This window comes from Silurus aristotelis, assembly GCF_946808225.1.
Source record: "Silurus aristotelis genome assembly, chromosome: 20".
NCBI lineage: Eukaryota > Metazoa > Chordata > Actinopteri > Siluriformes > Siluridae > Silurus > Silurus aristotelis.
The window spans coordinates 13,898,918-13,912,078 of record NC_139593.1 but is presented as its reverse complement, the minus strand read 5'-3'; the positions used below and the strand labels follow the sequence as shown (position 1 = coordinate 13,912,078).

At 44.7% G+C, this 13,161-nt stretch overlaps 1 protein-coding gene across 1 annotated transcript; it reads right to left on the bottom strand.

Annotated features, from left to right (window-relative positions):
* Window positions 1-4,895: 4,895 nt before the first annotated feature.
* On the bottom strand, window positions 4,896-6,231 carry LOC310715579 (uncharacterized protein). The gene is made up of 7 exons (XM_083522093.1): window positions 6,142-6,231; window positions 5,892-6,071; window positions 5,603-5,661; window positions 5,449-5,517; window positions 5,313-5,375; window positions 5,075-5,227; window positions 4,896-4,960 (listed from the first exon to the last, which is right to left on the bottom strand). Exons 1-7 carry the CDS (start codon window positions 6,167-6,169, stop codon window positions 4,958-4,960), a joined length of 555 nt encoding a protein of 184 aa, XP_083378219.1. The 5' UTR covers window positions 6,170-6,231; the 3' UTR covers window positions 4,896-4,957.
* Window positions 6,232-13,161: the final 6,930 nt, after the last annotated feature.

The window sequence follows — 13,161 nt, the reverse complement described above, 5'->3', positions numbered from 1 at the left end:
AGGACCGTCTGCGACCGTTGTTTAGAGCAGGTCTATCTTTTCTTTCAAACCATCAACACAAGAATATAATGCTAAAGAAAGACATAGGAAGCAAACCCATAACGTGACTAGTAGGTACAAAGCAGGATTCGAACCCTGATTCACACCATTAGCAAGGGACCAGCATTAACCCACTGAACCATCAGGAAGGGCAAGCTGGGAAGCTTGTTTAGAGCAGGTCTATCATTCTTTTTAACCCATCAAAACAAAAATATGAAGATGTAGGAATTTAACCTACCTCATGACTAGCAGACAGAAAGCCAGGTTTGAACCCTGACCACCAACATTAGCAAAGTACCAGCCTTAACCCACTAAGCCATCAGCAAAAAACATGATGAGAAGCTTGATTAGAGCAGGTCTATCATTCTTTTCAAACCATCAACCCAAAATTTTAACGGTAAAGAAAGATGTAGAAAGCGAATACAGATTTAAGTAGCACAAGTTGAACCCACATTGCAAATAACAGGAAGAAAGCAGGATTCAAACCATGATCCCCACCACCAGCAAGATACCAACCTTAACCCATTAAACCATTGGTGAGGACAGGCTAGGAAGCTTATTTAGAGCAAGTCTATCTTTCTTTTCAACCCATTAAAAACAAAAATATATCGCTAAAGAAAGATGGAGGAAGTGAATCCTGATCGTGACTGGCAGGGAGAAAGCAGGATTCGAACCCTGAACCCCACCAAAAGCACAAAACCTGATTTAACCCACTGAACCATCAGGAAAGACAGGCCAGTATGGTTGTTTAGAGCAGGTCTATCTACCTTTAAACCATCAACACAAGAATATAAAGCTTAAGAAAGAAGCAGGAACATAACCTACATCGCAACTAGCAGGCAGAAAGCAGGATTTAAATCCTGATCCTCCCCATCAGCGAGGCACCAGCCTTAATCCACTGAACCATGGAAGAGATCAGACTGGGAAGCATGTTTAGATGAGGCACAAGCCTTAAACCACTGAGTGAACACTGCTGAAAAGCATGTGTGCTTTTTGGAGGGTTCATACTTTGTTTCATGCCAGTGTAACTGGTTTTATCTGCATTGTGTTTTTCTTTTTGTTGTTCCGTGAAATAAAGGCACACGTCAGCTGTCGGGTTGTCCTCAATTATTTTAATCTGACAAGAGATAACACAGTCTCTTAACAATGTGTAAAACTTGCCCCTTCAGTTCTCTCATGTGGACATAACACAAAAAGGGCGAGGAAGTCATTTAAGCATTACAAATAATTAATAATAAACAACACAACAGCATACCTAACAAAAGATAACACAGTCTCTTAACAATGTGTAAAACTTGCCCCTTCAGTTCTGCAACACAAATGTAATGTGCAACTTAATCAGCACGTCAAGTTTAACCTAATTTAAAACGATAACATGAAAATAATGGTACACACATGCAACATGAAGTGATACATACAATTTAAACCAAAAGCCTGAATATAAAACAAAGTTTTTTAACAAATATTAAACTCTACTAAACAGAGCTCAAAAGAAACCCACCTCTTCCATGTGGACATAACACGAAAAGGGAAGAGGAGGTGCAAAAACAGGAAATTAGGTTTGATGCTGCAATCAGAGAGTTAAAGGGGTATGCACACATATGGAGGCCCAAATCAACTAAACATTAAAGCATGTCCTTTTTGTGTAATTCTACCTATAAAATTAATATTATACATTCCATACCCGTTACACTCACCCCCCGAGAATTACACAAAATACTGAGAACACAGGAAAAAAAATTGCACACTGGTCATAAGACTTACATGGTCAACACACAAGAATTAGTGAAGACATTCAGCATGAAAAGCTACCCAAGTAAGGGATAAAAATATTTTGAAATTGGCCATATTCCAACACATTTTATAGACATTGACATGGTGCCCATTACACCACACGTAGACCAAGTACTGAAGTTTCAGTAAAGAAACACAAATGAACAAACAAGTAACAAATACAACATGTATCAAAATGGTAATAAATTATATTCATACATGAATGACTGAAGACCCAGAATCCAAACCTAACAAGCTTTCAAGCTGGACCATAGATTCAATAAGTCTACATACTGGCTTGATAACTCTACCAAACCTGGTGGTATAATGATCACCTGTATTTCAATTCATTTTCAATTCATTTTTATTTGTATAGCGCTTTTAACAATGAACATTGTCTCAAAGCAGCTTTACACAGATAATGCGGTGATTAAAAATTAATATGTTCTTTATGAGTAAGTTTGTCCCTGATGAGCAAGCCGGTGGCGACTGGCGACTGTGGCAAGGAAAAACTCCCCGAGATGGCATAAGGAAGAAACCTTGAGAGGAACCAGACTCAAGAGGGAACCCATCCTCATCTGGGTTACACCGAATGTCCATTTGTGGCGGGTATACAATGTTGCGGGGTGCAGTGATGATGATCAAAAGCGAAGTGTATTTCTGAGTCAGTGTAGGAGACTGTTGACATCAGTGTAGGAGACTGTTGACATCAGTGTAGGAGACTGTTGACATCCAATCCAGGCAGGCCTGGATGAAGTGGGAAGATCCACGGGGGGGAGAGGGGCAGGAACAGTGGTCACTGGAGCCTCAGGAGCATGTTTAACTCGACCGAGAGAGAGAGAGAGAGAGAGAGAGAGAGAGAGAGAGAGAGAGAGAGAGAGAGAGAGAGAGAGAGAGAGAGAGAGAAGAGGGTGACAGGAAGAGAAGGATATGGATTATTAAGTGTACCTATTGTTGCATGAGAGTTAAAGTCACTGTGCAGTTTGGACTCCGGCAAGACTCGCTATAGCAGCATAACTAAAAGGGAGAACCAGAAGGCAACACAGACATGAGGGATCTCTGGGATAAGAGACGGCCCACCACACCACCATCAACAAACCTGAGTGAACACGTGAATGTGAGGGGACGACAGCGTACAAATATCCCAGTTCACCAAACACTCTATATCAATGTTCCCTCCAGATCTGAGCCTTTACTTGAGAAAAAATCTACTGATTAAAGGCTTGACTGAATAAATATGTTTTCAACCTCGACTTGAACACTGAGACTGTGTCTGAGTCCCGAACACTGATAGGAAGGCTGTTCCATAACTGCGGGGCTTTATAAGAGAAAGATCTGCCCCCTGCTGTAATCTTCATTATTGGAGGAACCAATATTTCCAATATTTAAAACTGCTACAGGTTCCTGCCCATGGGGAACACTGGAAGAAACATGAGTTTGAGATGAATGGTTAGCACCAGCCACAGTACTATCATCAGTCTCTAGCACAGGCACTTGTGCATTTGGTTCCTGTTGATCGGGCATCTGAGAATGCACCCATGAAGCGGTGCGGTCATCCTCACAAGTAGCTACATTGGAGATATTGGACATGCATTCAGCCTGTGAGAGAGCCGTTGCTTCATACTGTTCATCATCTACATGTACTGTAGACTCACTTTTACTAGTGCAAGTCTGCCCAATTAGACCAACAGGGTGTGTTGCATCAGACATCTGCAAGGGAATGCAGCAGGTATGTATGTCATTGGTCTCATGACCGGAACTTAACCTGTCCGTTTCAGGCAAAGGGAGAAAGATAACTTGCAAAAGTAAATTCCGGTGTACTGTTCGTTCATTACCAGCCTTGTCACGGATCTTATAAACATGTATGGAAGGCTTTGAAGCAACAACAGTGTACACAACTGGATTCCATCTGTCAGCAAGCTTCCGTTTCCCCTCTACATCCCTTGTTAGCCACAAGCACCTGGGGGGTATTCCAGAAAGCAGGTTATGTGACATACCTGGGTATGTTTAAGGGTAAGTTCGTGGATAACCTCAACTTTCGGTTCCAAAAACGGAGGTAACTTTCTGGGTATGTATGTAACCATAGCATCTGACTCCCGGGAGCAGGTTATGTTTCAGTGTAACTTCGGCATGCCCTTTCGATGAGGATCCTGTGGACGTAGAAGCACAAATTATACAAGGTTTTTTTTCGTCGGGAGAGGGTTATAAGACCCCGTATTGATGTGTTTGCATACCCTAATGAATATTTGAAAGAGCGTTATCGTTTTTCAAAAGATTCATTAGTTTATTTAACACATCTTTTAAAACCGCATATCGCAAATGTGACAAACCGCGGTTCTGCGCTTAGCACAGAAAACATTTTTTGTACAGTGTGGGCGATTCACATTCCTCACATTCTCATCCTCACACTCACATTCCTATTAAAGCTCCACCAATAAATGAGGGAGACTATGTTAATAGGAAATCTATTCATAGTATCAATGTGCAGGTTTAATTTTTTCCCCTTCTTAAAATCATTAAAGTCATTACTTTTTCTTAACTAGGTAATATGTAAGGCAACCCAAATCATTACCAATGTCGAGGCAAAATGGCCAGGATCTGTGCATGATGCCAGAATTTTCCGCGAGACATCATTATGCCAGACATTTCAGCAGGGTATGTTTTGCTTTATACAATTGTTTTTTTTTCCCTTTTTACTATATTTGTGTTGTACACTTCAATCATTACAGGACAGTACAATGGTTATTTGCTGGGGGACAGAGGATACCCTTGTCTGCCCTATTTAATGACACCCTACCCTGATCCTGAGCCTGGACCACAGACACGGTTTAACCTGGCTCACAGCCGAACACAGGCCAAGGTGGAGATGACTATAGGGATCCTTAAATCTCGGTTTCAGTGTCTGCGTGGGCTCCGGGTTAGTCCAGAGAGGGCATGCGACATTATAGTGGCTTGTGTTGTGCTTCACAATATTGCCACTATAAGAGGAGAGAGCCACCCTCCTTGTATTGAGGAAGATGGCCCAGAGGAACACCTACAGATTTTAGAGGCCAACAGAGACGGAAGACTTTTGATAGACAGGATCTGTCAAAATTACTTTTATTAATTTTTTTGCACTGGTCTGCCAGGCAGTTTATTTCTTTATTTACTGAAAAACAATAAAAGAAAAATTCAGTAAAATGTTTATTTATATTGCTTTACACATACATACACACACACCACTTTTAACATGCAACAGATTAATATTCAGACAAGTTCTCACCTTAAGGCGATGTTCCAGTAATTCAATTTCAAGTGCTGCTTTTTTAATGAGGAGCCTTTTCTTTTCCATTTGAAGCTGTATAAGGTCCATCTCCATGTCACTTTTTCTTATTTGTTTTTGAAGATGGACCTTATACAGCTTCTTTGCTGGCAACTAGGAAGGTGGAAAAATTTTATGAATGAGATTGATTGGTCAGACAATAAAATTCAAATATGGACACCTAGACACAAATTCTTACCCTGCTTAGATTGTGTGCTGAGGTTGAAGGACCCTCATCTGTGGGCAAATCCCTAGGTATGTACTGTGAAAGGACAATGACAGTTTGTTACTCTAATGCAAAAAGGGGCCATACATTATAATGGTATGCATCATACCTCAGTGGATCTACCAGCATTGTCCACTTCTGTCACAGCAGATGTGGTCTCTTCATCATCATCTTCATCCTACAGGAGAAATATTCAAGTATACATTATCTGGCAAAAAAAATACCTAAAAGCAACTAAAGGTACCTGACAGCAAATCACTTACAACTGTGACAGACTGTGTTCTTTCTGGAGGGTCCAATAATACAATACGTCCATCAGTATCTATAAGAACACACAACCCATTAAATAATATTTACCAATACTTAATATTATCAAAGAAGATAATACATAAAAATAGTAACAGACTAAGATCACAGTAGCCTATACATCATATGCAGTTAAATAAAATAAGCCTACATAAAAATTATTCTTGTTCAAAAAGCCTTTAAGTGACAGAGATAGTAATTTATTAGGACAAAAAAAATGAAAACAAATCATAGAGGTAAACTTACATTTCACCATTTTTTCAACATCACTTGTGGTGCATGGTGTGTGCGATGAACTGCCCCCTGGAATGTCAGCAACCACTGGTCGCCCTTTATTAAGGGACAGAGCCAGCTCCTCATATAGGTTGAGGGGAGGTGGTGGTGGGCCCCCACCAGTTAGACGGGCTTCAGTCTTCTTTCTATTAGCTACATGACAGAATGAATATACTAAATCCTGTTATAATTATAGTTCAGTAATTGTGTAATCAAATATTACCTTTTTGCAGAATGTTTTTGTGTTTCATTTTGACTTGGCTTAAAGTTCTTGTGGCTCCAGAAGGATTACACCTTATTTAATAAGAAATATACATTATTATTTTAAACTAAAGAAATAAATGGCAGAAAAAGTAAATGCTTTCATAGTGATAAAACATATTCAAAAGGATGTATAAGTCATACTTCATTATTTTGCATTATAATAAAACGGGAGCCAATACCAAATTTGTAATTTAATACACACACGCATTTACTCTGTCCGTAATTTTTTGCCAAGCCAACTCTCTTGCTTTAGCCGATGCAGCTGTATTGCTTCTTTTTAATATTATTGGCTTAAACTCCTCATAAGCGTGCATTAAAACCTCCAACTCCGCCTCTGTGAAATACGCCGCTCTCTTTTTTCGCTTTGAGTTTCCATGGTAACTCGTGAAATCGGCGATCCAATGAAAATGTCTTTATATATGCACCATGCATATCTGGGTAACCAGTTGGAGGTTGACTAAACTAACTCTTCTCAGGTGTTTTGGAACCGACATACTCATGGTATGCCTGTTTGGGGTAAATCAACCCAGAGGTTATGATTTATCAAATGGTAAGTTACCCAAGCTTTCTGGAATACCCCCCTGATCACCAATAGCAAGAGGTAGGCCTTTAACTCTTTTGTTGTATTGGTTGGACTGATGTTTCTGTTCCAGAATGGAATGCTGCTGTGCTAATGTCATTGCAGTTTGAAGATCATCAATGAGTGATCTGACATATTGATCATAGTCACAAACAGACTTGTTTGTGACTGTCCTGCAGAACGCTTTGAGGTGAGGTCAACTGGCAGCCTTGGCACCCCACCAAACATCAGGTAAAAATGGCGAAACCCAGTTGTCTCGTGTGCTGTACAGTTGTACACAAAAGTCATGGTCTGTACAAACTGTGGCCACCTAAGCTTAGACGCAGATGGAAGGGACCTCAGCATACTGCCCAATGTCCTGTTGAACCGCTCCGTACCACCATTCCCCATCGGGTGGTAGGGGGTTGTTCTAGATTTGTCAATCCCAACCAGTTCAAGCTGCTCTGCAAACAGCTTACTTTCGAATGTAGCCCCTTGGTCAAAATGGATGCGTTGGGGAAACCCATAGACACAGAAAATGTTGTCCCACAGTTTCTTGGCCACTCTTTTCGCCGTCTGGTCTTGACGTGGGAACGCATGTGCCAGCTTTGTGAAATGATCTGTGATCACTAAAACATCCACAGATTTGTTGTTTCTATCCTCAGCAGAGCAGAAGTCAATGCAGATGAGCTCCAATGGGGTTGTGGTCTTAATACTTTCCAAAGTGGGTCTCACTGCTGGCTACGGAGTTTTGCTGAGGACACACCTTGGGCTTTTCTTCACATAATCCCGCAACGTCACGCTCCATATTGGGCCAGAAAAACCTCTGACAGGCCAAAGACACAGGCCCCTGATGGCCAGCCAAGTCATAGACACCAGTAAGTGCTTGATGTTTTAGGGATTCGGGCAGAATGAACTGAAATCTCTTGTGCTTGGTAAGAGGGTCTTTAACAGCTCTGTACAGAATTCCATGAAGTGCTGAAAGTTTGTCCCACTGTTTCAGAATCTGCAAAACACACGGATTTTCATTGGCACGCTCCCGTCTTGATGGTCTGCGTTTTCTCTCAACATAATACAACACTCTGCCAATTACAGGGTCTTTACGCTGATGTTCTCCCAAGTCAGCCTCTGAAAGGGAATACAACACTTCATCATCACCACTGATTAAAGAGTCCAAATGTTCAGCGAATGAAGTAGCTCTACATTCAGTTCCTGTGTCCTATTCATCACAGGAGGACAGAATGGAAGACACATCAGTGGTAGACATTGAAACATCAAGAACAACGTCAAATGCATCTGACCTCAAGGAATGCGGTTGGCAGGTAAGTCTGAACACCTCTTGCACATTTCCATCCTCAACACTGCGTACTTGTCTTAGCAATTTAGAATAGGGTTCTGACAAAAGTCTTTGACTCACCGGCCTGACAAACGGATCCCTACTGAGTGCGTCTGCTACTACGTTAAGTTTTCCAGGAACATATTTGATCTCAAAAGAATATGGAGCGAGTTTTGAGACCCAGCGCTGCTCGCAAGCATCCAATTTCGGCTTGGTCATAATGTACGTAAGTGGATTATTATCAGTCCATACAGTAAATTCATGGCCCTTAAGCCAATGGCTGAACTTGTCACACACTGCCCACTTAAGAGCCAAGAACTCTAATCTGTGTGCTGGATATTTAGATTGGCTGCAACTCAAGGCCTTGCTAGCAAACACTATCGGTCTCGCCTTGTCTTCACCAGCAGGGATCTGTGAGAGTACGGCACCTAAACCCTCGAATAAAGCGTCTGTACAAAGCAGGAAAGGACGTTTAAAATCAGGATGAGCCAACACTACACTATCAACAAGGGCCCTCTTCAATTCTTCATAAGCCACATCACTGTCTGGGCTCCAGTCCTGGGGCTTCAGCTCTCGAAAAGTGCCCACTCTCTTATGACCAGAAGCACCTTTCACCAAAAGTTTCTGGCCAGCCGTTAAGTTGAATAAAGGTCTAGCAACACTAGAGCACTGTGGGATAAATGTCTGGTAGTACAAGACCATACCAAGAAACAATCTTAGTTTTTTAGGTGAAGGCGTGATTCCATCGTTCTTCATTAAGTCAGCCTTTTGGAAAGCAGAGATGACCTTTACTTTCTCCTCATCGACTGAAACACTAGCACCATCTATCATATGGCCTAGAAACCTAACAGATTTTTTTTAGAAAGTGACACTTTTTAGGAGCCAGCTTCAGGTTGCTGGATCTCAATCTCCAAGCACCTTAATGCTTCCTGCTCGGATGGGGCAAAGACTAGCAAGTCATCAAGGTAGCAGAGAAGACAGGAAAAGTTAAGGTCACCAAAAATGCTGAGCATCATGCGCATGAAAGACCCGGGACTGTTGCAAAGGCCCTGAGGGAGGCGGTTGTACTCGTATAAACCCATCGTGTTGTGAAGGCAGTGTATCGCCTGTCGGACACATGGAGTGGAATGTTGTAAAACCCCGAAGTCAAGTCCATAGTACTGAAAAAGGCATTACCTCCCAAAGCTGCAAGACAGTCAGCCTGATGTGGCAGAGGGTGGGTGTCTTTGATGGTTTTAGCATTGAGCCAGCGAAAATCAGTGCAGACCCTTAAATTACCATCCTTCTTCCAAACTATTACTAAGGGAGATGCATACTCACTGATGGACTTACTGATTATGCCTTTCTCCTCCATCTCTGACAATACTTCTCTCATCTTTGGTAGTGGGCAGAAGGGATACAGCGATAGGGCAGACGGAACGGGCGCTCATCAAAAAGATGGATCCTATGCACAAAATCCTTTGCCTCTCCACAATCTAACTTATCTTTGGAGAAAACATCATTGTAAGATGCAACAAGGTCTGCTAGTTTTTTCTTCCACACTTCGGAAACTTCACATCCTTCGATGTCAACGTCCATTAGACCACAGTCTTTCAACAACTGTGCAGGGCTAGAGGATGAGGCCATGTCATGGGCATTCAAATCAGGAACGTCAATGTAGGTTCTACTTAAACCCTGTGCAACCATGAGGTCCTCGACAGCTAGACAGGTGGAAACGTCAGCCAGTTTGGAGTTATGAGGAAGTGTAACTGATGTAAAATTAGGGTTAAGGACCTTCATTGGCACCCATCGATCACCCCACATTGGTGTTACTACTCGTCCGACAAGAATGTTTCTGGGTGCAGAACGTGCCGTGGTTGGCTCAACAATAATAGTACTTCCCGGGGAAACAGAGACATTAGCTGGTAATTTGCCCCAAACAAGATACTCACATCTGGGAAGTAGAGTGATTGCTTGACAGAGTTTCACAGTACCAAGCTTATCGGGCTGCTGAGGACCAGACCATCGGGAGATACAGCTCAGAAGCTCAAGGAATTGCTCACACTCAGGATTACCAATGTTACACGAAACGAGCTCCCAATACTTGTCATGAGATTTCATCTTCTGCAGAATGCATTTGATTACATTGCTTCCAATTATAAACTCGTCTCTCTGTCCAGTCACCACAAGAGTTGGAACGACAAACTTAAATCCATAGACCTCAATTTCCATGTTGTAAATACACTTTGGCTGAATTGTAAGGCCACCACAGCCAACTAGGACCACATTACTTGGAGTCGTTTGGGGATGCGGAAGAAGACCGTTAGCCTGCAGCTTGGACTCACCCACTTCGCTTAGTGTGCAGGACATAGTACCAGAATCCAGTAACCCATTTAATGTGTATTGGCCACAAACTGACACAGGAGCATAAAACAACTCACTTGCCCCATCAACTCTTTGAGACCCCACATATAAAACAGTTTTGTCTTCTGGCAATAGCCTGCAGCTGTTCACGAATACATTTTGCACATCTGTCTCTTCTGTGAGTGGGGGTGTAAAATCGCCCATGCTACCCTTCTCATAACACGGGCCATTTAGTTTAACTGAGCTGTATTAGAAGGACCCCGCCTTGAACTGCCACCTTAACGTGGTGGAGGGGTTTGAGTACCCGAATGACCCTAGGAGCTATGTTGTCCGGGGCTATATGCCCCTGGTAGGGTCTCCCAAGGCAAACAGGTCCTAGGCGACGGGTCAGACTGAAAGCGGGTCAAAAACCCTTATGAGAAAAAACAGATCAAGGACCATGACGTCGCCCGGTATGGCGCAGCCGGGGCCCCACCCTGGAGCCAGGCCCGGGGTTGGGGCTCGTATGTGAGCGCCTGGTGGCCGGGCCTTCCCCCACGGGGTCCGGCCGGGCTCAGCCCGAAGGAGCGATGTGGGGCCGCCTTCCTGTGGGCTCACCACCTGCAGGAGGGACCGTAAGGGGCTGGTACTGAGAGGATCGGGCAGCAGTCGAAGGCGGGGGCCTCGACAACCCGTTTCCTGGACACGGAAGATAGCTCTAGGGACGTGGAATGTCACCTCGCTGGCGCGGAAGGAGCCTGAGATTGTGCGTGAGGTCGAGAGGTTCCGACTAGAGATAGTCGGGATCACCTCTACGCATGGCTTGGGCTCTGGAACCACACTCCTCGAGAGAGGATGGACTCCTTACCACTCTGGAGTTGCCCATGGTGAAAGGCGGCGGGCTGGTGTGGGTTTGCTTATAGCCCCCCAGCTCAGCTGCCATGTGTTGGAGTTTACCCCGGTGAATGAGAGGGTCGTTTCCCTGCGCCTACGGGTTGGGTATAGGTCTTTCACAGTCGTGTGTGCCTACGGGCCAAACGGCAGTGTAGCGTACCCGGCCTTCTTGGGGTCTCTGGGAGGGGTGCTGGACAGTGCTCCGACTGGGGACTCGGTCGTTCTACTGGGAGACTTCAATGCCCACGTGGGCAGCGACAGTGACACCTGGAGGGGCGTGATTGAGAGGAACGGCCCCCCTGATCTGAACCCGAGCGGTGTTCAGTTATTGGACTTCTGTGCTATTTACAGTTTGTCCATAACAAACACCATGTTCAAGCATAAGGGTGTCCATCAGTGCACGTGGCACCAGGACACCATAGGCCGTAGGTCGATGATCGACTTTGTGGTTGTTTCATCTGACCTGCGGCCGTATGTCTTGGACACTCGGGTAAAGAGAGGGGCGGAGCTGTCAACTGATCACCACCTGGTGGTGAGTTGGATCCGATGGCGGGGGAGGAAGCTGGACAGACTCGGCAGACCCAAGCGTACTGTGAGGGTCTGCTGGGAACGTTTGGCCGAGTCTCCTGTCAGAGAGATCTTCAACTCCCACCTCCGGCGGAGCTTTGACCGGATCCCGAGGGAGGCCAGAGATATTGAGTCCGAGTGGACCATGTTCTCCACCTCCATTGTCAAAGCGGCCGCTCGGAGCTGTGCCCGTAAGGTCTCCGGTGCCTGTCGAGGCGGCAATCCCCGAACCCGGTGGTGGCAACCGGAAGTAAGGGATGCCGTCAAGCTGAAGAAGGAGTCCTATCGGGCCTGGTTGGCTTGTGGGACTCCTGAGGCAGCTGACGGGTACCGGCAGGCCAAGCGAACTGCAGCCCTGGTGGACACGCCTCTGCAGCATCGCGTGGCGGTCGGGGACAGTGCCTCTGGAATGGCAGACCGGGGTGGTGGTCCCTCTTTTTAAGAAGGGGGACTGGAGGGTGTGTTCCAACTATAGGGGGATCACACTTCTCAGCCTACCTGGGAAAGTGTCCCTCGCGGCGGCCTGTGGGGGGTGCTCCGGGAGTATGGGGTCCGGGGCCCTTTACTAAGGACTCGCCCGTCAGAACGCCTCTCTTTCCGGTCAGAAAGATTCGTGACAAGGGCCGCCCAATAGAATGGCGTTTTGTTCAAGATTTACAGGCTGTTAATGATGCTGTACAGGCCCGTGCTCCTAACGTCCCTAATCCATATACTATCCTCTCCCAGGTGCCGGCATCTGCAAAATACTTCACAGAAGTTGATATTTCCAACGCTTTTTTCAGTGTCCCAGTTCATCCAGATTCTCAGTACTGGTTCGCGTTCAACTTTGACGGCAAGTCTTACACATTCATTTGCTTGTCAGGGGTATTATGAAAGCCCCACTATTTACAATGATGCGTTGCGGGAAAATTGATCCTCACTCCTGCTGCCCGAGGGTGTGGCACTTTTGCAATATGTGGATGACCTCCTACTCTGTGCCCCAACCTGACAGGAGTGTCTTGATAGCACGATAATTCTTTTGAAATTCTTGGCCGACCAAGGCCACAAAGTCAATCCCTCAAAGGTCACAGTAGCAGCCACTTAGGTTTCATTTCTAGGCCATGTGCTTTCAGCAGAAGGGAAAACACTTTCCACTAAACGAATACAAGCCATCCAACAAATGGCAAAACCAGTCACAAAAAAAACAAATGATGTCTTTTTTGGGAATGACCTCCTACTGTCGTACCTTTATTCCAAATTACGCTGAAATGGAAGCTCCACTCACTCAGTGCATTTATGGTACCCGTATGTCTGCATCTGCT